At 45.8% G+C, this 25,835-nt stretch overlaps 2 protein-coding genes across 6 annotated transcripts in view; one reads left to right on the top strand and one right to left on the bottom strand.

Annotated features, from left to right (window-relative positions):
- The window catches only part of IPPK (inositol-pentakisphosphate 2-kinase), a 79,270-nt gene extending 66,253 nt beyond the window's left edge, over positions 1-13,017 (top strand). For 2 of the 4 annotated variants that reach the window (XM_049896120.1, XM_049896119.1), the window contains 2 exons: positions 4,916-4,995; positions 9,637-13,017. In XM_049896120.1, coding sequence (XP_049752077.1) covers positions 4,916-4,995; positions 9,637-9,862 — 306 coding nt within the window. In that variant the 3' untranslated portion in view covers positions 9,863-13,017. The remainder of the gene's footprint in view (positions 1-4,915; positions 4,996-9,636) is intronic. The other 2 variants (XM_049896116.1, XM_049896117.1) reach the window with 1 other exon arrangement.
- Positions 12,856-25,835, bottom strand: part of CENPP (centromere protein P) — a 381,210-nt gene continuing 368,230 nt past the window's right edge. Inside the window, exons 5-7 of one of the 2 annotated variants that reach the window (XM_049896129.1) lie at positions 14,278-14,357; positions 13,823-13,914; positions 12,856-13,112 (exon numbers count right to left, since the gene is read on the bottom strand). In XM_049896129.1, the coding sequence (XP_049752086.1) occupies positions 12,985-13,112; positions 13,823-13,914; positions 14,278-14,357 (300 nt within the window). In that variant the 3' untranslated portion in view covers positions 12,856-12,984. The remainder of the gene's footprint in view (positions 13,113-13,822; positions 13,915-14,277; positions 14,358-25,835) is intronic. The other variant, XM_049896128.1, reaches the window with a different exon arrangement.

Below are 25,835 nucleotides of genomic sequence, written 5' to 3'. Positions count from 1 at the left end.
TTTTATAGGTGAAATTGTTTTCTTAATTTCATTTTTGGAATGTTCATTGTAAGTGTATAGAAATACAATTAATTTTTGTGTATTGTGTATCTTCAGTCTTGCTAAACTCGTTTACTAGTTTTAATAGTGTTTAGGATTCTCTCTATATAAGATCATGTTATCTGCAAATAGCTAGGTGACCTGAAATCACTGTAGCTCCTACTTGGGGTCCTTGGTGTGAGGCAGGAATGTGAGGTTTAGACCCTGTACCCTGAGGCTTATTCCTAAAAGCGGTGCTAATATTGGTATTTACCTGCAGGGCAGCTCTGCCTTCCCAGTTGCTCCCTGATTAAAATTAGCTTTGGCTGTTTTAGGGGTAGGTGATGAGAAGAGTTTATCCTTGTATCCATGAGCATTTCTGTAAGATAGATTCTTAGAAATAAAATTGATTTGTCTATTTTTGATGGATTCTTTTGGTTAATAGCTGTGCTGTTGTTGTTAGGTGCGGTTGAGTTGGTTCCGACTCATAGCGACCCTTAGCACAACAGAACAAAACACTGCCCGGTCCTGTGCCACCGTTACAGTCGTTGTGTTTGAGCTCATCTTTGCAGCCACTGTGTCAGTCCATCTCGTTGAGGGTCTTCCTTTTTTCCACTGACCCTGTACTTTGCCAAGTAATAGTTGTACCATATATATATATATTTAAAATTTTTATTGTGCTTTAAGTGAAAGTTTACAAATCAATTCAGTCTCTCATATGAAACCTTATATACACCTTGCTATGTACTCCTGGCTGCTCTCCCCCTAATGAGACGGCACACTCCTTCTCTCCACCCTGTGTTTCCGTGTCCATTCAGCCGGCTTCTGTCCCCCTCAGCCTTCACATCTCCCCTCCAGACGGGAGCTGCCCACATAGTCTCGTGTCTGCTTGATCCAGGAAGCTCACTCCTCACCAGTATCATTTTCTTATAGTCCAGTTGTACCGTATATTTTTTCCATTCTTTTATTTTCAACTTTTTTGTGTCTTTGTACTTAAACTGTGGCATATACTTGGGTTTTGTGTTTTAGCCATTCTGACATTTTGTCTCTGTTTTATTGGACTTACACTTAGGTTTAAATCTTTTAATTTTTCTCACCTGTTTTAGGGTTCTTTTTTCTCCCCTCTTACAATCTTTTGGGTTGATTATTTTTTATCTTTCAATTTCCCTACTCTGTTAGCTTGGAAGATATAGTCTTATACTTTTCTGTGAAGTGGTTATCTTAGCTTTACAGCAAGCAATTGACTTGTTAAAGTCTAATATTATGTAGTATTTTTACCCCGTTCTTGGACAACGCAGGGCTCTTAGAATGTATTTACTACTGCTTCTGACTTACATGGCTATTGTTGCTGTATATTCTATTACTTTAAACTTTATTATTTTATACATTATTGATTTAGATTTACCAAGGTATTTATCCCTTGCATTGTTCTTCATTCCACTCCGGATCTCTGAGCCTGTATCTGGAATCATTTTTTTTTGTCTGAAGAACACCCTTTAATATTTCCTGTGGTTAGTTCTGCTGGTGACAAATTCTTAGTTTTTCCTTAGTGATATGTACAAGTAATTTTTTTGTAGTCATATTTTTCCTGCTTAGAATTTGAAGGCTTTCTTGAATCTGTGGCTTGATGTCTTTCTCCAGTTCTGGAAAATTCTTAGCCTTTTTCACATTTTGTTTTTGCCCAGTCCCTTTTTCTCCTGGGACTCCAATTACATGTATGTTAGACACATTATCTTTTATATCTCATACACTTCCCTTGAAATTTTCCAGCTGTTTTACTTTGCATGTTTTATTCTGGATATTTTCTAATCTGTTGTTAAAATTATCAGTTGAATTCTTAATTTTGATTTTTGTATTTTTTAGTTCTAGGATTTCAAAATGGTTCATTTTTATGGTTTCCAGTTCTCCTCTGAAGTTCTCAATTTTTGTCTTTCCTTCATTGAGCAGAGTAGCATGTGTGTCTGGTACCTCCAATATCTGGAGCCCATGTGAGACTGTTTCTGTTATCTTTTTTAATTTTCATTTATGTTCTCTTGTTTTCCTGTGCCTGGATATTTTTGATTGTATGCCAGAAATTGTATTTGAGCCATTATTTTAGAAGTAGAGAATTTTAGATTTGTTTCTGTCAGGGGCCTGGGAAGCACTAGCAAGCTGGGGTCATCTTAATCCAATTTTGGCAATTGTTTTCTTTGAAGTGAAGCTGAAGTTCCTAACGGGCCTGTTGACATCTGGTTCACCATTAATCTTAAGGTGCAGCATTTTGGGTGCTTACTCAAAGAGGGGGCTCAATAGGGTAATTGTCCTTGGAGCCCTGGAGGTCAGGTAAAAGTGCCTTTTAGCTGACCCTTCCGAATTGGCACCCCAGTCCCCTGGGAAAAACAACTGCAAATACCTTTATGCTCTCCCTGCTCCAGCAGTTCTTCTCAGTCTTGTTAGCTCTGCCTTCAAGCAGATGTTTTCGGTATTTGTCTAGTTTTTCTAGACCTCAGTGTTTGGGTTGGCCCCAGTTACCTAGTCTATCATACTAGAAGTGAAAGAGTCTAGCCCATTCATTTTATATTTGATGTGTATGTGTATGTATGTATATATATTTTTAATTTTTTTGCCCATTTAATTAGTGAATAATGGAGGCTTGGTGGCACAGTGGTTAAGAGCTTATCTGCTAACTAAAATGTTGGCAGTTTGAACCCACCCAGTGGCTCTGAGGGAGATAGAGCTGGCCCATAAAGATTACAGCCTAGAAAATTATATGGGGCACTTCTGCTCTGTCACAAGGGTTCACTATGAGTTGAAATTGACTCAATGGCACCTAACAACAGCAACAATTGGCAAAAAATATTTCATTGTTGTAATTTGTATTTCCTTGGTTGTTAGTGAGATTGAGCATCTTCTCACATATTTTTGATTATATTTTTTGGTCAGTTTATTTGGTCCGTTTCTTTTTGGGTAGTTGTCATGGATTGAATTGTGTCCCCCAAAAATATGTGTCAACTTGGCTAGGCCATGATTCCCAGTATTGTGTGCTTGTTCACCACTTTGTCATCCGATGCGATTTTCCTGTGTGTTGTAAATCCTACCTCTATAATGTTGGTGAGCTGGGATTAGAGGCAGTTATGTTAACGAGGCAGGACTCAATCTACAAGATTAGGTTGTGTCTTAAGTAAGTCTCTTTCGAGATATAAAAGAGAAGTGAGTAGAGAGACATGGGGACCTCATACCACCAGCAACAAGAGCCAAGAGAATAGCGCATCCTTTGGACCCGGGGTCCCTGTGCTCCTCAACTGGGTAAGATTGATAACAAGGATCTTTCCCCAAAGGCCCCAGAGAGAGGACTTTCCCTGGAGCTGGCACCCCGAATTTGGACTTGTAGCCTCCTAGACTGAGAGAATAAATTTGTTAAAGCCATCCACTTGAGGTATTTCTGTTATAGCACCACTAGATAACTAAGATAGTAGTTTTTCTTTATGTCGATTTTTAACACTCTATAGATTCTTGATGCTGATCCTGTTATGTGTTTCAGATATTTTTTCCTAGTCTTTTGCCTTTGAATTATGACTGTATCATGTCCAAGCGTTTTAGTTTTTAGGTATACAGATCTGTTAGTCTTTGATGGCTTCTGGGTTTTGTGTCTTGCTTACAGAAGGTCACCCTATGTTAAGGACATAATATAATAAATATTCTCCTATACTTTGTTTTTTGATTTTAAAAACAAATCCTTTTGAACTGGATTTATTTGTGTATTATGTGAAATAACTGATTTCTGACATTACTGAATAGAGCGTAAGCACAGGACTTGCTGATTCCTTCCTATTATAAAAGGCTATTCCAGGCCCAGAAAAAAGGACAGGTAGAACCAGTCAGCGGGCCTGAGAAAAGCCCACTCTTTGGGTTTTCCCCACTTCTTCCTATAATGTCCTGAGCTTTTGAAGGTACAGTTTGGATATGTTTCCTAAGGACAGATCCTCCTGGTTGTATGAAACTGAGGAGAATGAGTAAAAGGGAGATGAGAGGCTACGACTTGTCCTCAGTTCAAATGTGGAGGCCAGTAGTTAACGTTTAAAGCCTAATGCGTTTATAGATGACTAGTTTATTTTTGAAAAAGTGAACGTTATTCAACCTAAACAAAATTCAAATGATACATGAACGTCCAGAGAAAAAAGGGGGGCTGGGCGACCGTCTCGGCAGAGCCGCATGTGTCTGCATCTGCACACGCAGGCTCACGTGAGCAGGGGCCTCGGGGCTTGCAGCTTGGCGTATGGGGCACGGCTTTGGAGCAGACTGCTGGTGTGTGGGTCCCAGCCCTGCCGTCTCTCTTTATCTCCTTGTCTGTAAAGTGCTTGGTGCCTGAGGAGTGAGTTAACATGCGCACAGTGTGGGGAATGGTGGCATTTTTACAATATGCCACACGTGGGTGTGACCTCGTGTACTGAGGAGGCTTCTTCTGATGGACACTGAGGTGGTCTGTGACATCTCGTTGGTTGGGCAGTGCCTGACTGAGCCTCCTTCTGGAAGGTGTGGAGTGACACTCGTTCAGTGCTGTTGGTGTGGCCAGCATGCCAGCTGGCTGACTGGCATGGCTTTGCTGCATCTGAGAAGCCCTGGTTTTCTTCCAAAGGCAGACGGTAGCTCCTTGCTGTGTGAGCTTGGAAATCCACATGCCTTTTCTGGGGCTGTGCTGGTTGGTGCTCTGGGGCCAGGGCACATGTGCAGGGTCTTCTTGCCCCAGGACCTTCCTTGCTTGATGTTGACTGCACTCGTAACTACCCCATCCCAGGTTCTGTAGCTAAACCAGGTCTCGGCCTTGACAGGTGTGAAGGCCGGAGACGACGTTTTGTGGGGTCCCACATTGGTGGTGGTGGGGTGTGCGGCCTGCTGCTGACATCTCCCTTCTCTGCAGGTGCAGCAGTACCGTGTGGCCATGACTGCCAAGGACTGCTCCATCATGATCACCCTCTCCCCTTGTCTGCAGGATGAAAGGTAAGGATGGCAGCAGGGTCTCACTGCTCAGGAGGGGCACCCCGTGAGCACATGGTCTTGGGGCGCTGGCCAGCTTGGGTCTAACAGATGTTCTCAGTTAACTTGTAATACAGTCCCAAAGCCACTGATGGAGGATAACTAAAAAAAAACTAAAAGGGATCGTTAAATTGAAAATTTACCATCATTGTCTAAGGAAATAGCCCAAGGGTTTAGAAGCTGTTTGGATACTGTGGTGCAAACGCCTTTCTCTCAAGAAAGCCCCAAGTCCCCCGTCCAGGCTCGATGATGTCTGTAAAGCCGTGGGGCCCCTGAGCCTTGCTTCACGGTTTTCTTCCGGGTTAGCATGACTTTTCGATATTGATATCATCTCAGTCACTCTGAGGCTTTTAAGACAATACGTCTTCCTGCTTCCTCTTCTGCAGAATGGACGGTGTCTGTAGAAGCTCCCCCTTTTAGCCTGAACATCGTCATTGCTGTCCGGCTCCCCCTTTTAGCCTGAACATCGTCCTTGCTGTCCAGCACCCCCTTTTAGCCTGAATGTCGTCATTGCTCTCCAGCACCCCCTTTTAGCCTGAACATCGTCCTTGCTGTCCAGCACCCCCTTTTAGCCTGAACTTCATCATTGCTCTCCAGCACCCCCTTTTAGCCTGAACATCGTCATTGCTGTCCGGCTCCCCCTTTTAGCCTGAACATCGTCCTTGCTGTCCAGCACCCCCTTTTAGCCTGAACATCGTCCTTGCTGTCCAGTAGCCCCTTTTAGCCTGAACTTTGTCATTGCTGTCCAGCACCCCCTTTTAGCCTGAACTTCATCCTTGCTGTCCAGCACCCCCTTTTAGCCTGAACATCGTCATTGCTGTCCAGCTCCCCCTTTTAGCCTGAACATCGTCCTTGCTGTCCAGCACCCCCTTTTAGCCTGAACTTCGTCGTTGCTGTCCGGCTCCCCCTTTTAGCCTGAACATCGTCCTTGCTGTCCAGCACCCCCTTTTAGCCTGAACTTCGTCATTGCTGTCCAGCTCCCCACTCCGCCCCTGTTTTGGAATTAAGGATGAACCTGATCATCTCCTCAGGGAAATTAAATGGCATCTTTGTATTATCTTGTTTAAATTATTTTCTGACCTTCAACCAGCCAGCCAACCAGTTGCCACTGAGTCGATCGGTGGTGACCCAGTGTGTCTGAGGAGAACCGTGCTACAGCTGGGTTTTCAGTGGCTGATTTCTCAGAAGTAAATCGCCAGTCCTTTCTTTGGAGGCACGTTTGGGCAGACTCAAACCTCCAACCTTTTGGTTAGCAACAGCCAGGCACAGTAACCATTTGTACCACCTAGGAACCCAGAGGTGCCAGATTCCACACAGAGTATTTATTAAATGCTTTGTGTTTTTCCCAGTGACTCATCTTGCATGTTTTCCTGGGTCAAGATGACCTTTGTTGCTGGCTGCCGGCCATTCGTTTTCCTAATGCTTTTGAACTCAGCAGTTTCCGGGAGGCTCTGTTCCCTGGCAGGCCCAAAATGGTCCACTTTCTGACAGGAGATACTGCAAGACTGATAGGGCAGAACTAACTTATAAAAAAGTTGTTCATTCTCATTGAAAGCTCCTGTCATATCCTCTAAAGATCTAAAGCTGAATTGAGTTAGTGTTGTTAGGTGAGACGTTTCCACCACCCTTCCTGAATCAGAAGCAGATAGAAAGGGAGCTCAGATGAGGTTGCAAAAAGGTCAGGCAGAGGCTAGGAGGTGGGATCTAAAAGAGCCCAGGAAGAGGGCGTGACACTGCTCCAGGTACCTGCAGTCCTGGCACCCTCCGTGCAGGTCTCGAGTCCTCACTGCACCTGCCCCCCCCAGCCCCTGAGTGTGAAGGGGATGAGACCCAAGAGCGTACCCAGCCCTGGGTGTGGACTTCCAGGCCGTATGCTGGCAGTTCCTTGATGAGCAGTTTTTATTTGAAAAATTTGAAAACAGGCTAAATGTCCAAAAAGAAGGAAGTGGTTAAATTGTGATGTGCTATTTGCTTATTTATATATAATTTTGTATCATGTTTTTGCCACTTAACACATTATCATGAGAACTGTCCCAAGTCATCAGAGGTGAGATAGGCAGGAAAGGGCCCGAGCTGCTGTCAGCAGGGCTCTGCAGCACACAAAGAAGGGACCAGGGAGGTATTTCCAGGCTGTGGATGCTGGCTTAAGTTAGTTTTAATCTTGAAATGTTAAAAAATGTTTTAAAACTTGAGCAGAGAAGCTTTGAGTTAGAAAACTTTTGCCAGTTGGACATGCACATTGGGTTTGGGGAAAGTTAAGACTAGAGAGACTTTGGATCCCATGACCAAGTTGAGGATGGTGCTAAAGAAGACGAGAACGGGGAGGAACCTGCCCTGAGGAAGCCCCTCTGCTGCATGGTGGTGGCTGTGGGCTCAGGTCCCCATGTACAAGCAGGCTGCAGGGAGGGGCAGCGGTGACTCAGGTCACCTCAGAGACCACATCATACAAAGCCTGACCTGGGGCTGGTGTTGAAGGAGACAGAGAGAGATAGAAGGAATGGCCTCCTGCCTAGAGATAGGTGGTGTGATGTAGCAGGAGGTGGAGAGGACAGAAGTCCTACCTCGCAGACCCTCCCCTGCCACCCACAGAGAAGAGGATGTAGCCCGGAGGTGTGAGATGGACTGCCAGGCTGAGTGCAGTCAGCCGGGGGCTCCCGTGCTTCCGGTGGCCCTTCTCCAGGCAAACCTCCTTCCCCGGGGACTGCATGCAGACCAAGGGTCCTGTGGCACTTGGGTACCATTTTGAGGCACCACTGAAAGCAGGATGCCCAGGAAAGGGCTGGAAGATTAGGGCCCCTGGGTCCTTTGAGGAAGGCTTTCTGGGTGCTGCCTTCATCCAGTGGAGCAGCCTGGGACAGCCTGGGCTGGGCATTCAGATCAATGTGACCCTAGAGGGCAAGGTAAGTACTCTGCTTCCTCCCTGTGGTAAGGTTCTGTGATCCTATACCTCCCTACAGAAAGAGACTGTCCCCGTCACAGCAAAACCAGAGACAGACCAGGGGCAAACACTCAGACATCATCTGTGTCCTCACTGATCCCTCGGACACTAAACCTGAGACCACGTTTACACCCATTAACGTTCATCTGCAACTCACTAACAGTTTTAACAGTCACACTCATCACACCCTCTGAAACAAAGATGTCTCCAGTCTACTTTGCTCTTTCTACCCTGTTGGTAAAAGAAGTCTGGTCTTCAGCTACATTTCCCCCCCAGCCCTGGGAGAACCCTTCCACCGCTTGGAAATACAGCGACGCACAAGCGGCCTCAGTGTCCTATGCTCCAACTCCCGCTGCTCCTCTTGCCTTCCTGTTCAGAGCCCAGCCCAGGTGGCCAGCTGCTAGCCCTGGTCTCCTCAGCCTGCCTTCAGGTCGCTGTTCCCAGGCGGCCTTGTCCCTGGTTACCCTCCCAGTTGGTCAGTGCCTGAGAGGAGACGGATGTGCAGGAGGGGCAGGAAGCCAGCCCCCTCCAGCCCCTGTCTGTATGTCATCTTGTTAGGTCATGGTTTTGACACAGGAAATTGAGGGGCCTTTAAAAACCTCAACTCTTGTTGAATGCTGGTGACATCATGGTTGACCGCGTGGAGCTGCAGGTCACTGGCCCTGACCAAGCAGGTGGCGAGCGGGCAGCAGAGGTCTGTTCACTCTCTAGGGGGCCAGGGCCAGCTGAAAGCCTGACTCCTCCATTCGTAAAAGCACTGTTACTCTCCTCTTGGGGAGAGAGTAACCGAACCATCGATTGTCTTTCCTATAAACAGGATTCTGGAGCAAGAATTTGCCAGAGACCATTCTCACTGAAATTCTGGGCCTTCGAGCAGCATCACTGAAACACAAAAGCTTAGTGACCCCCTTCCCACTCCCGGGCAGAACCTTTTGAAATTGGTGTTTTTGTTTTTTAATAATGTTGTCTAAATCTAAAAGTGTGCTGGTGAGTGTAGAGAGATGCTGTGACCCCAGAGTACTTCCTGTGGGTTAACCTGAGTTTATGTTGTTTATTTAACTGCTCATTTGAATGTTCTCTGTGTGTTCAGAGAGGAGAGCAAGCTTAGTGCAAGATTCAGGAGTGTTCTGAGGTGTCTTTAAGTGTCAGTAATTGTTAGTATTTTGTTATAAGCATATGAGTATTCTGATCTTTAAAAAAAAGCACTAAAGTCCTAAGAAACAGAATACAGAAGCACTGTGGATATATGATTTGAGAACTAAAACACAAAACCAAACCTCACTCTTCGAAAGTGGAAAGCGTCAACGGATACGAGTTTCTTCCCAGACATGGAAAAGGCACTTGAAGAGAAGTCTGTTTTCATTATCTCAAGCTGTTGAATGTCCATACCTACATTTTCCTTGTTTTTTGTTCTGTATACTTGGCTTATAAGAAAGTGACTGGCTCAGGATGTGGGGAAATCAAACACATATCCTACATAACTGCTTTCCATCTCTCATTCAAGTCCAAGTCTGTTGGCTTGTTGCAGTGGGCGCTGGCAAAGCTTCCCTGAGTGTGTGCCCACCACTGGCAGACACAGCACTGTGCCCAGCATGGCTGCGCCTGTGAGCTGGGGTGCAGGGCATGGAGGGTATGTGTAGTCTTAATGTTTCATTTTGTTTTTCCAGCCCTGGTCAAAGAGCTGTCGTCCCTTCATCGAAGTCCCGCCTTGCCTTCTCGGTGTCTGTGCTGGACCTTGACCTCAAGCCCTACGAGAGCATTCCTCACCAGTACACGCTGGATGGCAAGATTGTCAGCTACTACTTGAAGGCCGTGCGCACCAAGGATGCCGCTGCTGTACCGCCCAGATTCACAGGAAATGAGGATTGCACACTAGTTCTGCACAAAGTCTAACTTTTCTCCTGCAGTGTCTTTGGAACTCAAACGTAGAATGTGAAGGCTAATGATAGAGCTGTTTTCTGTTGTGTTGGGTGACTTTTGGCTGTGAATGTTTTTGTTTAACCTTTGTTGAAGTGTGGCTGCCTCTCACAGACATGGAATTGAATAGCACTAGAAATGTCTTCCAGGAGAAGGAATGTATTGACGTGAGTCCTGCAGTGTGCTGTTTCCCAGGAATGCCTTTCACGTTCTTAAAACAAGCTTCTACAAAAGCGCCGTGAAGACATTCTGGGTAGTTCTTCATTCTCAACCAGGCTCACGTTGTCTAATGCACAAAGCCTTATTACTGAAACCCAAGATTTGGGTCTCCTGCCACCATACGCCTAACATGGAAAGCTTGAGTCATCCCATGCATCTTAGAGCTGGATGTTTAAGAACACATGGATACTACTGGAACTTCTCTTCAGCCAAGTCACGTGGTGGTTTTTTGAGTGCGAGCCACCCATTGCTGCAGAGCGAGTGTGCCAGCTGGGGCGTCGGCATGAGCGGGCCAGACTCAGGATCCCTGTGGAGTTGGGGTTGGAGTCACGTATTGGCGGCCTGGGCCAGCAGGGAGTGCAGCGACTCTCACTGAGGGCCACCCCTCTGTCAAGCAGTTGCACCGTGTTGGCTGAACAGTTCCCTCTTTAATGTCAGGGAGGGCAACGGTATATTCTTTCCCACCTGAAATTGCTGCTGTAGGAAGTGGGAGCAGAGATGTAACTGGGTAGAGCTGCTGGGGGCCGGCTGGGCCGGCATCCGGGGCAGGCTGCTGACATGTTTGTCTTTCTGGGCATTCTGATGTGTTTCACTTACCCGCTCTGGTTTCTTTGTGGGCCTCTTTCTGTGCTGGGGCTGGTGGGCAGGTGAGTGCCCCTGGCAGTGGCACAGAGGCCCTGCTGGTGGTCACCAGTGTGCACAGCTGCTGTGAAACCCTGTTGGGGTCTTGGTGTCATTTTTTTTCTATGGTTGGGTGTACAAATTGATTATATCATCATTTTGAGGGACTAACAAAGGCTTATTGTAACAAAATATATTAGTGAAACCATGGGATTATATGAAAAATGAGGAAAATATTTTGCTGTTTGTAAATTTTTGTGGGAAATTTTGTGATAACTTGAGAATTACACTTGTTTGAACCAAGCCAGCTCTTCTAGAATTTGTTGTTCAATTCTGTCCTAGTATTTACTTCTTTCTTCCTTCTTCTCTCAGAGGTGGATGCTTTCACTGCTCTCTCCCTCAGGTCTCACATCACACCTGGCTCTGGTGCACACATGGTGTGCAGACTCCACCGGACAGGTGAGCAGCCTGCTCAGGCTCAGGGTGACACACAGCTCTGGAGATACTGGAGTGTGATGGTTAATGTTTTGTGTCAGCTTGGCTAGGCTGTGATTCTCAGTGGTGTGGCAGACACTGGACTGGGTGCTCTTCTGTAATGTAATATAATGTAGTCACCTTCTATGATGTGATGTGGTCAGCCAGTTGAAAGGGAGGTTCCTTGGGGGTGTGGCCTGCCTTCGGTATACAATTAGATACTCGGGCAAAACTTTCTCTGTCCCTCTCTCTCAACCTTGCACTCTCCCTGTTGCCTCACCTCTGGTTCTTGGGACGTAAGCCTGCAGCTCTCCACCCTGCTGCCTGACCTGTAGATTTTGGATTTGCCAGCCCCTGCAACCCCATAAGCCAACAGCAGAGGTCTCCAGCCTGCCACCTGATCCATGGATTTGGGACTTGCCAGCCCCCACAATTGTGAGCCATTTCCTTGAAGTAGCTCTCTCTCTCTATACATACATTTCACTGGTTTTGCTCTTCTAGAGAACCCAGATAAGACATGGAGGGAAAGGGCTGTAGATGTCTGCACTTGAATGAGCCTTTGCTCCATGTTTCGTTTGTGTTTTTTTAACCTGAGGTTGTCCAGGTTATAGGCCTGGGCCGCGGGAGCACCTCAGGGTGGCCTGGCTGCTGCAGGCTGTGCAGAAAGGCCCTGTGCAGAGGTGGTGGGGTGTGCCCTTGAGCCTGGGGGTGGGCCACTTCCATGTCCTCACAGCAGCCTCCCACCAGGGCTGGGGATGTCACCCCGCTGTCCGTGCAAGCAACTGCCTCACAGGGGCCCACTTCCTAGCAGGACTGAGCAGTATTAAAACCTATCCCCTCTCTTTTGGGGAAAAAGAGAAACTGAAACCTGCCCCCTCAAGGAGCTGCCTTGTCCCCTGCTGCAGGCCATTTGCTGTGTGTGGGCGCACGGCCCTCCTGGGGCGCGCATGTCCTGCTGGGTGGTCCTGACCCTCTGGCCAGCTGTGCTGCTCAGACTGCAGCTGGAGGGTTCCTCCCTCATCTGTGAAGTTCCTGTGTTTGCAAACAGTACATTTTTACTGGTTCTAACAACATTTAAATGGGTGGTGGAGGTGCTGGGGCAGTCACAATTATCACAGCACATTCAAACCTAGGCCCTGTGAGGTGGGAGCAGGTGCCCCCTCTGGAGGAACAGCTGGGGAGGGAGGACACAGTGCTGTCTGCTGCCTCGCTGGGTTGTGTTAAGGTTAGCAGTGCCACTTTGTGTGAAGACTAAGTGAATGTCAGGGTATCTGCTGAGGGGCGCTGTGAATGCCCCAACTGCCACCTCCCAGCTGAAGAAAGCACGGAGGTGAGTGCAGCCCAGGCTGCCTGGGACAACCCAAGGCCTGAAGTGCCCAGCGTCTCCCCTTGGGAAGTGGAGAGATGTTTTAAGAACGAGGCTAGGTCAGCATGTTGCTCCCGTGCCCCACACCATAGCTCCCAGGCTCGTGCTCACAAAACCTCTCCAGGCGTCTGTAAGGAGGCACAGTCACTCTTGGTCCACTGACTCTAATTAAAAATGTCAAGCTTATTTAAAAAAAAAAATACACTATACATGTCACTTGTATTTGGCATTTTGTATTTAAATAGCTGTATTTATTTTTCATGTCATGACAGTTTCTATATATGTGCCATATTGCATAGATAGCATGTTTTAAGGGTATGATTTCTAAATGGAAAATAGCAAATGTTTATATTCAATAAAATTATGAACTGGCGAGTACACAGTCTTACTTCATAAGTGTTCAATTTTTGTGAACTAGTCATTCTTTTGTGTTGAAAAATAATTTTATCAGGCTTTCTAGAGAGGCTTCGATTCCAAGCACTCCTAGAAGGGTGCGGAAGCTGAGAGGGGCACTTTCTATAACGTTCTTCTTGTCCAGCTCCAGGGCTATAAAGAAAACACAAACCAGGTAAGAAACTTCAAAGTGACCGGCTTTTAGATTTAGCATCTTTTACTCCTGGGGTTGGGCCTCACCAAAAGCCTTCATCAAGGGCTTGAGGCAGCACCTTCCCCTGAGGGGCCACTTGGAAGGAGAAGCACTGGGGGTGGGGTGGGGAGTGAGAAAGAGGGGTAGGGAGTGGCCAAGGAAGGGCCCATCCCCCTGTGCAAGAAGTGAAGAGAGAATATTCCTTTCATGCATTCAGTCCAAGAGGGCCTTTGAGGGGTTATCTCCTCCCCCTCATGCTTTTTTGAGTGATTATTGATAAAAAATATTTTTAATTGATAAAGATAAAAAACATGTAAAAATGAGATTTTCAACTTTTGATTCTTACCATCTAAAATTAGATGAAAGACCAAAAAACCCACTGCCATCGAGTCGATTCCAACTCATAACAGCCCTATAGGACAGAGTAGAACTGCCCCATAGGGTTTCCAAGGGTGTAATCCTTACAGAAGCAGATGGCCACATCCTTCTCCCACAGAGAGGCTGGTGGGTTAGAACCTTAGAACCACTGACCCATTGGTTAGTAGCCGAGGGCTTAACCACTGCACCACCAGGGCTCCTCAGATGGAAGAAGTGGGAGACTTCATCTAGCACGTTCAGAAGCTACCGCAGAACATCTGTACTGCAAGCCCTGTGTACAATCTCAGATTACCTTGCTGTGGGATTTTGGTTAAAAGATCCAGCTTTGGCAAAACCTTCCCTTCATCATCTATTTGTATCCTCCAAACAATTACTAATTCAAATCTGCAAGAGGTAAAATACATTTTTAAGTGCATTTTGAAATATGATTAAAAGATCAAACTGTGTGCGGCGTCTCTTATCTGTCTGTGCTAGGGGAAGAGAGGAGACACCAACCAGCCCCGCACCCAGAGCAGAAGGGCTGCTTCCTCCCGTCCTTCCTGCCCAGGCCTGGAGGCCTCAGTGGCTGGATCTCGACATAGCCTGCATCTTGGGTGGGGCAGTGGCCACCATGGGAGCCGCAGGAGAGGTCAGAGAAGAGGGAGGCGATTGGTCAGTCAGCTAGGGGAGCCACTCTTGTTGTGGGCTGCGGAGCCCTGGTGTGGCGTGCCACCACGGCTGCCCTGAGCCTGCCTGCCATGGACTCACCCTGGCTGGCTGGCATTCTGGATCCCCAGGCAGCTGGAGGCGGCGCCTTCGGGGAGCTGTACGACATCTGGGTATTTTTCCTGCGTGGGAAGAAGAAACGGTTACAGAGAACTGCGCTAGGAGGGATATGAAGTGGTAGCTGTGCGGCCTGGGGCTTTGGTTCTGTGTCCTTTAGCCCTGCTCACGTCCTGGGTAACGAGCATGGGTTGCTGGGGAGGAACAGGACAGATACTGTTCGATGTGACTGAAAATAAGGGAAAAACTTTTGAAGTTTTTTTCATGTTTTCCTTTAAATTCTGAATTTTGTATGTGGTATTTTATATGTGCCATCTCATTCACGGGCATCTTGGCACTGCTCTCGAAGGCTCTGTGTTGACGCTGTCTGCCACCCCACATCCCCTGGCCTGTGCCCCCCGCCCCGACTTCACCCAACTTTAGACCTGTCCAACGCATCTCCTCCAGTCTCCCTACAACAGCCACTGGACCTTTTTTTTTTAATTAACTTTATTTTGGAATAATTTTACAGAAAAGTTGCCGAGATGGTATAGAGTACCCGTCACCCAGTTCTCCCTGATGTCAACAGCATACATCTCAAAACCAGGACAATAGTGTCGCCACACAGCTGTTAGCTTAGCTTTCCTCCGACTCCTCCTGGCTCCCACCAGTGTCCCGACTGTGCCCAGAGCCCACACCAGTGTCCATATGTGCTCAGGACCCTGCCCAGAGCCCACACTACATTTCATGTGCTGTCTCCTTAGTCTCCTCTGGTCTGAGAGCCCCTCAGTCTCCCCTTGTTTTCCATGACCTTGACAATTATAAAGTGTCCTGGTCAGGTATTTTGTAGAACGTTCCTCAGTTTGGGTTTGTCAGATGTTCTCTTCACGATTAAACTGGGCAGTGGGCTGTTGGAAAAAGAACCCTGGAGGAAGGTGAGGTGCCTTCTGATGTGTCGGGGCACATGGTATCAACTTGACTCACCACTGGTGGTGGTGATCACTGGCTGAGGTGCTGGCTGCCAGGTGTCTCCACTGTCAAGTTACCTTTTTTCTCACTGATGTTTGAAAACAGAACTTAGCATTTAACCTAACGAAGCCTTTCAGAAGGAGGCTCTGTAACGACCTCTGGGCTCTCCCAGCCTCAGCGGATGCTCGTGTCCTGCCCATCTTCACGTGACTGTCGGATGCTCCTCAGGGCCCACCCACCTTCCAGGTGGGGCAGACTGGCTCCTGCCCAGCGTGCTGCCACCTGAGACACTGTCCCTGGCACCTGGCATGGAGCAGGACATCCTGGGTCAGCTCACGTTGCAAGCCGCAGCATGGTGCCTGGCTCCCAATGGAGGTGCAATAGGTGGGTAACCTGGTTCAGGGAGCAGCTGTCTCAAAGACCCATGCTTTGGAAAGAGTCATCTTCAGGATGGGATCTCACAAGTATTTGCTCTAAACAGGGAAACAGTTAAATTTCACAAACTCCTAGGCTTGCAACAATAAGGGAGGACCCCCCCGCCACCCGCACCTAATTTTGGAAATGCCTGCTTGTTTACATTATTCACTGCACGACCTGGGGACGCCTTCATCTAAAAACGTTTCCAGCCTAATGACCAGTCTGGATCCCGCAGGCAGGGGTCCCAGGGCTAAACTGTGAGGGTCAACATAGCCTGCTAGGCGTTCAGAGGAGGGAGGCCTTCATAAGGGCCGCGGATGCTAGATGGAACTGAGGTAAGCTCCTGGCAGATGAGGTCTTGTGGGGACAAAGATGCCGCTGTTTGTCAGGCCCCAGCCTGACAGCGGTTAGTGTATTCCCTGTGTGAGGTCAGCGCTTCCATCCGCTGAGAGAGAGAGACCCTGCGATGGAACAAAACACCAAAATACGGCCAATACAAAAGTATTCCAAACCAAATGCTGTGGGCTAGTACTTAAAGAGAAATGGAACTACTAATTCAGCAAAACAAATTGTGTGAGAAAATGTGTATCTAAACGTTTTAAGTGGAAAGCACTGGTTGATTTTTAAACCTCAGGTCCCCCTAGATGAGTAACAACTGTGGAAGCGTGCGAAGGCACAGCATGTGAACGTGGCTGTTGGCGCCAGCAGCGCTGTGCAGGGCCAGGCTGCCTTCGGTGGCCACGTGGCGCCCAGCCCGGACAGCCTGGAGTCGGCACAGCAGCTGCAGCCCAGGAGTTGGGAGACGTGGGGGCACGCAGGCTCTGAGCACAGAGGGGGGAGCCGCGCAGCCTCTCAGGCCTTTTCCTTACGAGCAGAGGGAGGGTTTAGGCTAGCTACTTTCACAAAACATTAAAAAGTGCAATCCTTATTTTCATTTTCAGAATAAAACCAAAAGTAGGAGAGGCCAGGCGTTCAGTGTGTGATTCTGGAGAACTTTTTGGCTTGTGTGAGAAGTTGTATCCTTTTATATAAGTTGTAATACTGCTCCCTTTGCCCCAGTTCATGCATCTGGTAACCTCAAGTATTCACAGCACAGTTGAGAATAAAAAGAAAGCAATTAAAGCCCGGTGAACAGCCAAATAGATAATCTAAAGATGGCAGCCTGTTCACGATTACTGACCATTACATTAGAAAAGATGGGTCTCCGTGACAGACTGTGCAGATGGCTTCGAGGGATAAAACGGAAAGTTGTGAAAAATGATATAACTCTAAGTGCAACGTGGGTTTGAGGTTGCCCGGCATAAGATCTGTACATTTCGACAGCTACCGAAGACTGAATCACCCAAAGTGCTCAGCTGGGCTCTCCTGGAGGCAGGGTGGCTGGCAGATGATTTCAGCCTCTGGTCGTTCGCGTACCCCAGAGCCCTTGCAACAAGAGCACTAACAACAACAAACCAAACCTGTTGCTGTTGAGTTGATCCCAACTCATAGCGACTCTATAGGACAAGTTGAACTGCCTCATAGAGTTTCCAAGGAGCGCCTGGAGGATTTGAACTGCTGACCTTTTGGTTAGCAGCCATGGCACTTAACCACTACGCCACCAGGGTTTCCAACAAAAGCACTGCTGGTCTATAAAAAAGCCAGTATAGCACCCACTCCTCCCAGTGTTACTGTGAAGGTTGTGACACAGCTGAGCAAGTGGGCAGTTGGAAGGGGACTCGCCTGGCCCTCACTGTGCACACTGCCACCCCCTGGAGTCCGTTAGCCTTCTACTGGAAGCCTGTCTTAAGCTCAGCTACAGGAATGCCTGGAGCAGTGATTCAAAATGGGTGTTTATGCAGCTGCTTGCCATATGGTAGGGTCTACACTCAGGAAGTCTGGTATTTGTGATAGAAAAACAGCAGCTGTGAGAATGTTGGCAATTCGATATCCAACCTCTTTTATACCTGAGATCCACTTTGCTGTTGGAATGGCTGCTGGATGCTAGTCCAACAGGGAATGTAATTTTTAACAGAGCTTTGTAGATAAACAGCTTCGTTACACGTCAGACTAGCACAGCTGAGGCAGAAGTAGAGGCAGCCACCCCCCTCATCCCAAGTCCCACTGAATCAACAGGAATCCTGGAATCCTGGGTTTAAACCTACCCTTGGGTGTCCACAGACATGGCACTTCATCTTGATTTTAATATTTTCCAAAGAAATTAGGTCTGGCTGCTTCAGTGACTTTAAAATTGAGATAAAATTCACAATATAAAACATATCCTTTTAAAATGTAGTGTACAATTCAGAGGTTTTTAGTTTATTTACCATCATTGCTTTCTAATTCCAGCACATTTTCATTACCCCAAATGGAAACCCCTTACGCATTAGCAGCCATTCTGCATTCCACCCTCACTCAGCCCCTGGCAACCACTCATGGACTTTCTGTCGCTATGGACTGGCCTATTCTGGGCATTTCAATATAAATGGAATCATAAAATGTGACCTTTTGTGTCTCACTTATTTCACTGACTTATTTTGAGGTTCATCCATGCTGCAGCATGTATCAGAACTTTGTTGCATAATATTCCACTTATATGTATGTGCCATATTTTGTTTATCTATTCATCTGTTGATGGACATTTGGGTGGTTTCTACTTTTTGGCTATTGTGAAGAGTGCTGCAGTGAACATTCTTGCCTTCCAGAGCCCCTGTTTGTAAATCACCTTGCCAGTTGTGAGAAACCTGACTCCCTTTATCCTCAACAGGAAACCAATCTCCCAAAGTGCCTGCTGCCTCCTCCCCAGCCCACACCCCGACCCCCAGGCAGACCCCACCCCACCACCAATTCCTCCTCAGGCTGCCGGGCACATCTGCACCTCCACGAAGGGGAGGGAAGGAGAGACCTTAGCTTTTAAAAAATCTGTATAACCACATCTAGCTTGCACAGCACTAGCGGTGGTTTTAAATATATAATAATGTTTATTAATTGATTTTTATCACCAAATACTGTGGTGCCTTTGTATCAGTGATGCAGTGTGTAAGTACAGGACTCCCATCCAGGGCGAGAGGGCTGTGATAAAGGTGTGCATGTGGTGTGTAAGTACAGGACTCCCATCCAGGGCGAGAGGGCTGTGATAAAGGTGTGCATGTGGTGTGTAAGTACAGGACTCCCATCCAGGGCGAGAGGGCTGTGATAAAGGTGTGCATGTGGTGTGTAAGTACAGGACTCCCATCCAGGGCGAGAGGGCTGTGATAAAGGTGTGCATGTGGTGTGTAAGTACAGGACTCCCATCCAGGGCGAGAGGGCTGATAAAGGTGTGCATGTGGTCAAGGGTTTTCAGAGTGTAAAAACCTATGAAAAGGGAAAGGATCAACAATCTTGGGGGACAACTTATTTAACTGACATAACATAGTTCACAAAGATAATGTGCATTCTAGTTTGGTGAGTAGCGTCTGGGGTCTTAAAAGTGGCCATCTAAAATATAACTGTCGGTCTCTACTCATATGGTGCAAAAGAGAATGAAGGAAATCAAAGGCTCAAAGAAGAAAGTGGTCCACAGAACTAACAGCCCACACGAACCACAGCCTCTTCTCACCTGAGACCAGAAGAACTAGATGGTGCCTGGCCACCACTACCAACAGTTCTGACCAGGGTCACAATAGAAGGTCCCAGATAGAATGGGAGAAAAGTGTAGAACAATAATTCTTAAAAAAGGCCAGACTTACTGGACTGATAGAGACTAGAGGAACCTCCGAGACTACTGCCTTAAGATACCCTTTGAACTAGGAATTGAAGCTATTTCTGCAGGTCACCTTTTAGCCAAATAATAGATTGGCTTATAAATAAAGAATACCACCTGGGCGTAATGTGCTCCCTTAAACAACCATATGAGACCAGACGTTTACCCAAAAGCAAAGATGAGAAGGCAGGGAAGGGAAAGCAAGCTAGATCAGTGGAAACAGGATGGAAATAATGAGATGCTGACACATTGTAAAAATTGTAACCAATGGAACAAAACAATTTGTATAGAAATTGTTAAAGGGGAACCTAATTTGCTGTGTAAACTTTCACCTAAAACACAAACATTATTAAAACAAAACAAAACCATAAGGAATTACTATTCTAGAGCAGTTCTGGAAAAGAAATCCTTTGTATAATTCATAGTCATTTGAAGTAATAAAACCAACTATCTACAGATCCCATTTGGAAATTTTCTAATTAATGTAACAACTAGAACAGATGGAAGCTTTTCATTTCAAGACGGTATGTTAATCAACATACAATCAAAATGAAATCTTAACAAAAATCTGCAAGCTACAAGGCAGGATAAAAGGCGACCTACTTTTAAATCCTTTGATTACTTACAAGATGGAAAGACTACATATTTCCAAAGTCTCCTATTACTGGGGACTATTATTTTAACCAGTCTTAACACACTCTGTTTATGTTTTGAAACCAAACACGACATGAAGTAATATAAACAGAACTGAATGAAGTAGCTGTGTTGCTGAATTACCCCCTGTAAACTGAGTCACCCTAACTTTCCTGGATGTGGTCCTACAGGGTGTCAAGACACAGCAGCACCCCTGCTGCACAAGTGGTTTGCACAAAGGGGTCACCTGGTTCATAAAAACAATACAGGGGAGAACACAAGTGGTGGGCTAAGCAGCATCAGATCGTCATCACTTCAGGGTGGGGGTGGGGGTGCAAGAGGCCAGCAGTGGGATACGCTGAGTGTCCGTAGCTTCTGTCAAACACAGAACTTCTTGGGGTACCAGCATCAGTGAAATGTCCAAAAGAGTAATTGGGAACAGCTGAGCAGCTCTGCTAATAGTATTGCTTGTCCACAGGGAGTTAAAAAATGTGCCGTGAATGTGGCTTAGTAAAAAAACAACCCAAGACTCCTATTCCAAACCCGAAGTGGGTCGTAAACATTACAGCATTAATGCCTCCGGGGTTCCGCATACACACAACCTTCCCAGATGACCTGAACACCGCGCAGAGGGCTCATTCCAGGGTGTGGCCTCTGCGTGCCTCCCGTCCTCTGTGGACCCTCATCCCCGGCTTCCACACAGCAGACATGCCTGCACTCCCTCTGCCTCAGTTTCACCTTCATCGTCTTCTCATTTTGTACAGGCTTGGGAAGAATCAGGGACCTCGGGGTTGAGAAGGAACCACTGTATTGGAAATATATTTCAATAGCATTTTAAAAATGAAGATTTAGAGAATTTTACCAACAGAAATTTCCACATTAATAAACAGCAGTGAGGCACCAGTAACCAGCTTATGGGAGCTCACAGGGGGAGGGACCGCTTGGGACAGGAGCAGCAAACTCTGGCCCACTGGCCAGGCTCTGCGGCCGCCTGTTTTTGTATAGCTTGCAAGCTAAAAATGGTTTTTACATTTGTAATTGGTTGAAAAAAAAAGAAGAGTAATATTCCATAACTCATGAAAATTCTGTGAAATTCAAGTTTCAGTGTCCATAAATAAAGCTTTATTGTAACATAACCAAGCTCATTCATTTACATGTCTACGGCTGCTTTTTAGTGGTTGTACCAGAGACCATGTGACCTGCAAAGCCTAAAATATTTTGTCTCTAGCTTTTTATAGAAGATGTTTGCCACCGCTGACCTGTCATGGGAGGTGGGAGTCCCACCCTTGTCCCTGGCCTAGAGGGCTACAGGTAGCTCTGGACAGCTTGGATGCTTAGGAGAGACAAAGACGGACCACAGGAGTGGGAGAGGAGCGCCGCCAGGCAGGATGGGGAATCAAGCCATGTCACAGGCATGGAGAAAAGTCTGGAAGGAATCATACCAAGTTTTCAAGTGTTTTATTTTAGGAAGTAATGTTAGGAGACAAAGGAAAGCAGATGTAAAAAAACAAAAACCCATCGCCTATATCATGCCACACAGGTTCCTTTAATTGTGGGGCCTGAGGGAGAAGATGCCTGGCCTGGATGGGTCACTCACAAGAGGGATCCCATACGTTCTGCGTGGCTCCTGAGAATAAAACCAAAATGCATGGGTAGGACTTTCCTGCTCAGTAAAAAGTAAAAACCTCAAACATTTTCCATCTCACCCAGGACAATGTCCTCTCAGGACTGAAATATGCTTCCTTCCCCCACCGCCCACCCCCCTTTTTTCTTTTTTACACTGGACAATGTCCTCTCAGGACTGAAATATGCTTCCTTCCCCCACCGCCCACCCCCCTTTTTTCTTTTTTACACTAGTCCTCATTCCTGAAATGCCTTCTTAACCTATCAGGGCCCAATTAAAGTATCCTTTTCCACAGTAGTCACAGGTTACAAAATTGGTTCTTAAACCTCCTAACTGAAAATTCCTTTGTTCCCACAACCATGTTTCTTTCTACTTCCTTGTAATTTTTACCACATTTTTCGTATCTTATTTTAATTCTATTAAGCTGGGGGTGGGGGGGGGGAACCTCCTCAGTTATGTTACAAGTGAGTTGCTTACATTTTATCTTTGTTTCTATTTGGTACACTAACGCTTTCTGTCTTGGAGGCGGTAAATACCACTTCAGAGTGTTCTCAGTGGGCCTTGTTGGCAGTCACAGGAGACACCCTGTCTTCTGACTTCACTCCTGCTGAGCCTTTCTTAACACTGAAGGGACAGCCCCGCACTGCCTATTCCCCTGTCATATGTACCTGCACTCCCCCACTCCACATCTATTCTGGAAAAAAAAAAAAAAATCAAGACAAGCTGTTTGCCCATTTTATTTCTCTCTCCTAACACAGTTCCTCACATTCCCACCCCACTGCCAGCCTGTCTATAGAGGGTTTTCTCGCTGGAAATTGCCCTGCCTTTGTCAGGGCCACAGAGAAAGACCCTCCATGAAGCTCCCCCACCTGCTCTTCTCAGCCACAAGTTCCTGGAATGATTGGTACTGTCCTTAGCTGGCCCAGACTGAGGCTACCCCAAGGCCAGACAGTGAAATTAACCTTCCCTGTGACTCTCCCAAACACATAGACCACACATAGATCTCCATCTCAAACCTGCTTGAAATAATCCTGTACGCCAAGCAGCATTTTTTAGGAAGGAAATCAAGGAATTGATGATGGGAGAGATGAGGACTTGAAGGTAAAGTCATACACACTTTGCTTAAAAAATGGAATTGAAAGAATACAGGGATGTGGGAATCCTAGAAATAAGTAAAAGTTACCAATAGAATGCTTCTCTACTCTCCCATTTTAGGTTGGGAAAGGGAAAATCGTGCCTGCACAATCAGTAATACACAGCCAATAAATATATACCCTGCAATCAAGCTGAAGGCCATGTGCCCTTAAAAATAACCCACGTCCCAATCAGATGACCAGAGAAAACATACCACTCTAGGTTAGAATACAGACCCTAGCAGTAGTTCTGTCTTTATGATTGTCCTTTTAAGCTAATCATGTGGCAACTGTATGCTCTGTAAAGTAATCCCGTACCCTCCTAGATTAAACTGAACTCAAAACCAAACCCATTGCCATTGAGTCGATTCTGACCCTACAGGACAGAGTAGAACTGCCCCATAGGGTTTCCAAGGAGCAGCTAGTGGATTAGAACGTCTGACCTTTTGGTTAGCAGCTGGGCCCTTAACCACTGCGCCACCAGAGCTCCCCCCTCCCCAGACTACTAACGTGAGAAGGTGAGCCCAGTTGGTACCTTTTACAGCAGTCCCACCAGTGCCGTCAAGACAGCAGCCAGAAATGCTAATTAATGGCCGCATCCACCTCTTCAACAAGAGTAAGTCACAAAACCAAAGCCCCTGAAACGTTTTGTTTGGGGGCCTCTCATCACCACACCATCTGTGAGTTCACCCCTCTTAAACTATCATCTGTCGTTTCAAAGCTCAGACCACCGGTAAATAATTTTTGTAACTGCAAAAAAAAAAAAAAAAGATAAATACACACACACACATACAAATGTAATGTGAAATGCTAGAAAATAAATGGTAGAGATGATGTCACAATTTCTTTATACAGCTGTTAATATGTAATCTATAGCAGATACAGAAAATAAGAGTCTAGCTATTCACTGGAAATTTTATCATTGCTAAGGTTTAAACTATCTCATTATTTCATAAATCTCAAAGTAATGCTGTACAAAACACTGAAACTGGTTATAATTAGAAGTTATTGTCTCATTTAAATTTTTTCATGGAATCACAGACTTTCTGAGATCGATTACACACACACACACAATTTATTGACCCCTAACTTCTTAATCTGGAGTCCCTAAAGATTAAGTGCTTGACTACTACCTGAGAGGCTGGTAGTCTGAACCGGCCCAGAGGTGCCTTATAAGAAAGATCTGGCAATCTGCTTCTGCAAGGTCACAGCCATGAAAACCCTGTGGAGCGCCTTCTGCTCTGTGCACACGGGCCTGCCAAGAGTCTGACTCGGCAGTAAGTGGTTTCTGGTTAACCCCTCAGTTCATACAGGCACTATGCACTTTACATTCGTTAGCTCATTTAATCCTCATTTAATGTCTGTTATACATTATTTATTTATTTAGCCAACTGCACCCTCCCACAGGCATTTTTTTCCTTAAAATTCTATTTTGTTGTTTTTGTTTAGAATAAACACAACAAACATTCACCAATTTAACTGTTTACACACATACACTGATTACATTCTTCAAGTTGTGCAGCCATTCTCACCCTCCTTTTCTGAGGTTTTCTTCCCTCATAAACTCATCACCCCCAAAAGTTCCTGTCTTTTGAGTTGCTGTTACCAATTTGATCCCATATAGATAGTTCTTAAAAGAGCATGCTCAAGGCAGACCTTTTTAATACACTATTGTTCAGTTTTAAGATGACTTCAAGGGATATTTTTAGTTTAAGGTTTAAAGATGATCTCAGGGCAATAGTTTCAGGGGTTCATCCACCCTCCATGGCTCCAAAAAGTCTAGAGCCCATTAAAATTGGAAATTCTGTTCTGCATTTTCCCCCTTTTGATCAGTATTCTTCTATGGAGTCTTTGATCAAAATGTTCCCTAATGGTAGCCGGGCACCATCCAATTCTTCTGGTCTCGTGGCAAAGGGGGCAGCTGTTCATGGCGGCAACTAACCAGATATTCCATATCCTCCCCTATTTTTGATTCTCCTCCTTCCTCTGTTGTTCCTGGTGAATACGGGCCAGTTGTTGTGTCTTGGATGACTGCTTGTAAACTATTTTCTTTTTCTATTGTGTTTTACATGAAAGCTTATAGCCAAATTAGTTTCTCATTGGTCCCCCCAGGTATTTTCTTAACTGTGCTACGCTGTTTTTTTTTTTTTACATGTTGCTGTAAAAAAAATTAGAATAGCACACACTTACAAAAATACCTGGAGGGTGAGGAGTTGGCAAAAAAAGTATTAACACAGTGTGTGGTTTGCATAAAGATACGATAGTAGGAAATCTTTGGTATAACGCCCATTTTAATGAAACTGAGGCTTGGAAAAATGAAGATACTTACCAAAGATTATGCAGCTAATAAATGGATTCAAACCTAAGGCAACTGGATTCCAAAGCCTAAGCACTAAAAACACTCTACTACATAACATTACTAAATTCAAATATAGTTGTAATGTTTAGTCATGTTTTATTACAATCAATTTATAACATTAAAATTCAAGGCTGACAATTGACTTTGATTATAGTGACAAAAACATTTTTGTTGGGAAACAAAATTGCCCCTAAAGGGTTTATTGATCTATTTTACATCTAGTGCCGGAAATAAGACCAAACCTCCAACATTAAATAGCTCCCAATCTAGGAAAGGAAACTTGCTATGCATTATTTTTTAATTGAAAATCTTTAGTTTTCTCTGTAGAAAAAGGTTAAAAAATCTGTTGCCATGGAGTCCAACCTGACTCATAGTGACCCTATAAGACAGGGTAGAACTGCCCATTAGAGTTTCCAAAGAGTACCCAGTGGATTTGAACTGCCAACCTTAGGGTTAGCAGCCATAGCACTTGACCACTGTGCCACCAGCATTTCCTATATATAACCTTTCTCTGGAAACCCTGGTGGCGTAGTGGTTAAGTGCTATAGCTGCTAAAAAGGTTGGCAGTTTGAATTTGCCAGGTGCTCCTTGGAAACTCAACGGGGCAGTTCTACTCTGTCCTATAGGGTCACTATGAGTCGGAATCGACTCGATGGCAGTGGGTTTGGTTTTTGGTTTTATATATATAACATTTTTTTAAAGCCATGG

Source organism: Elephas maximus, chromosome 9 (assembly GCF_024166365.1).
Source record: "Elephas maximus indicus isolate mEleMax1 chromosome 9, mEleMax1 primary haplotype, whole genome shotgun sequence".
Classification (NCBI taxonomy): domain Eukaryota; kingdom Metazoa; phylum Chordata; class Mammalia; order Proboscidea; family Elephantidae; genus Elephas; species Elephas maximus.
The sequence above is the reverse complement of the archived record's forward strand: the minus strand, read 5'-3'. Positions and strand labels throughout refer to the sequence as shown.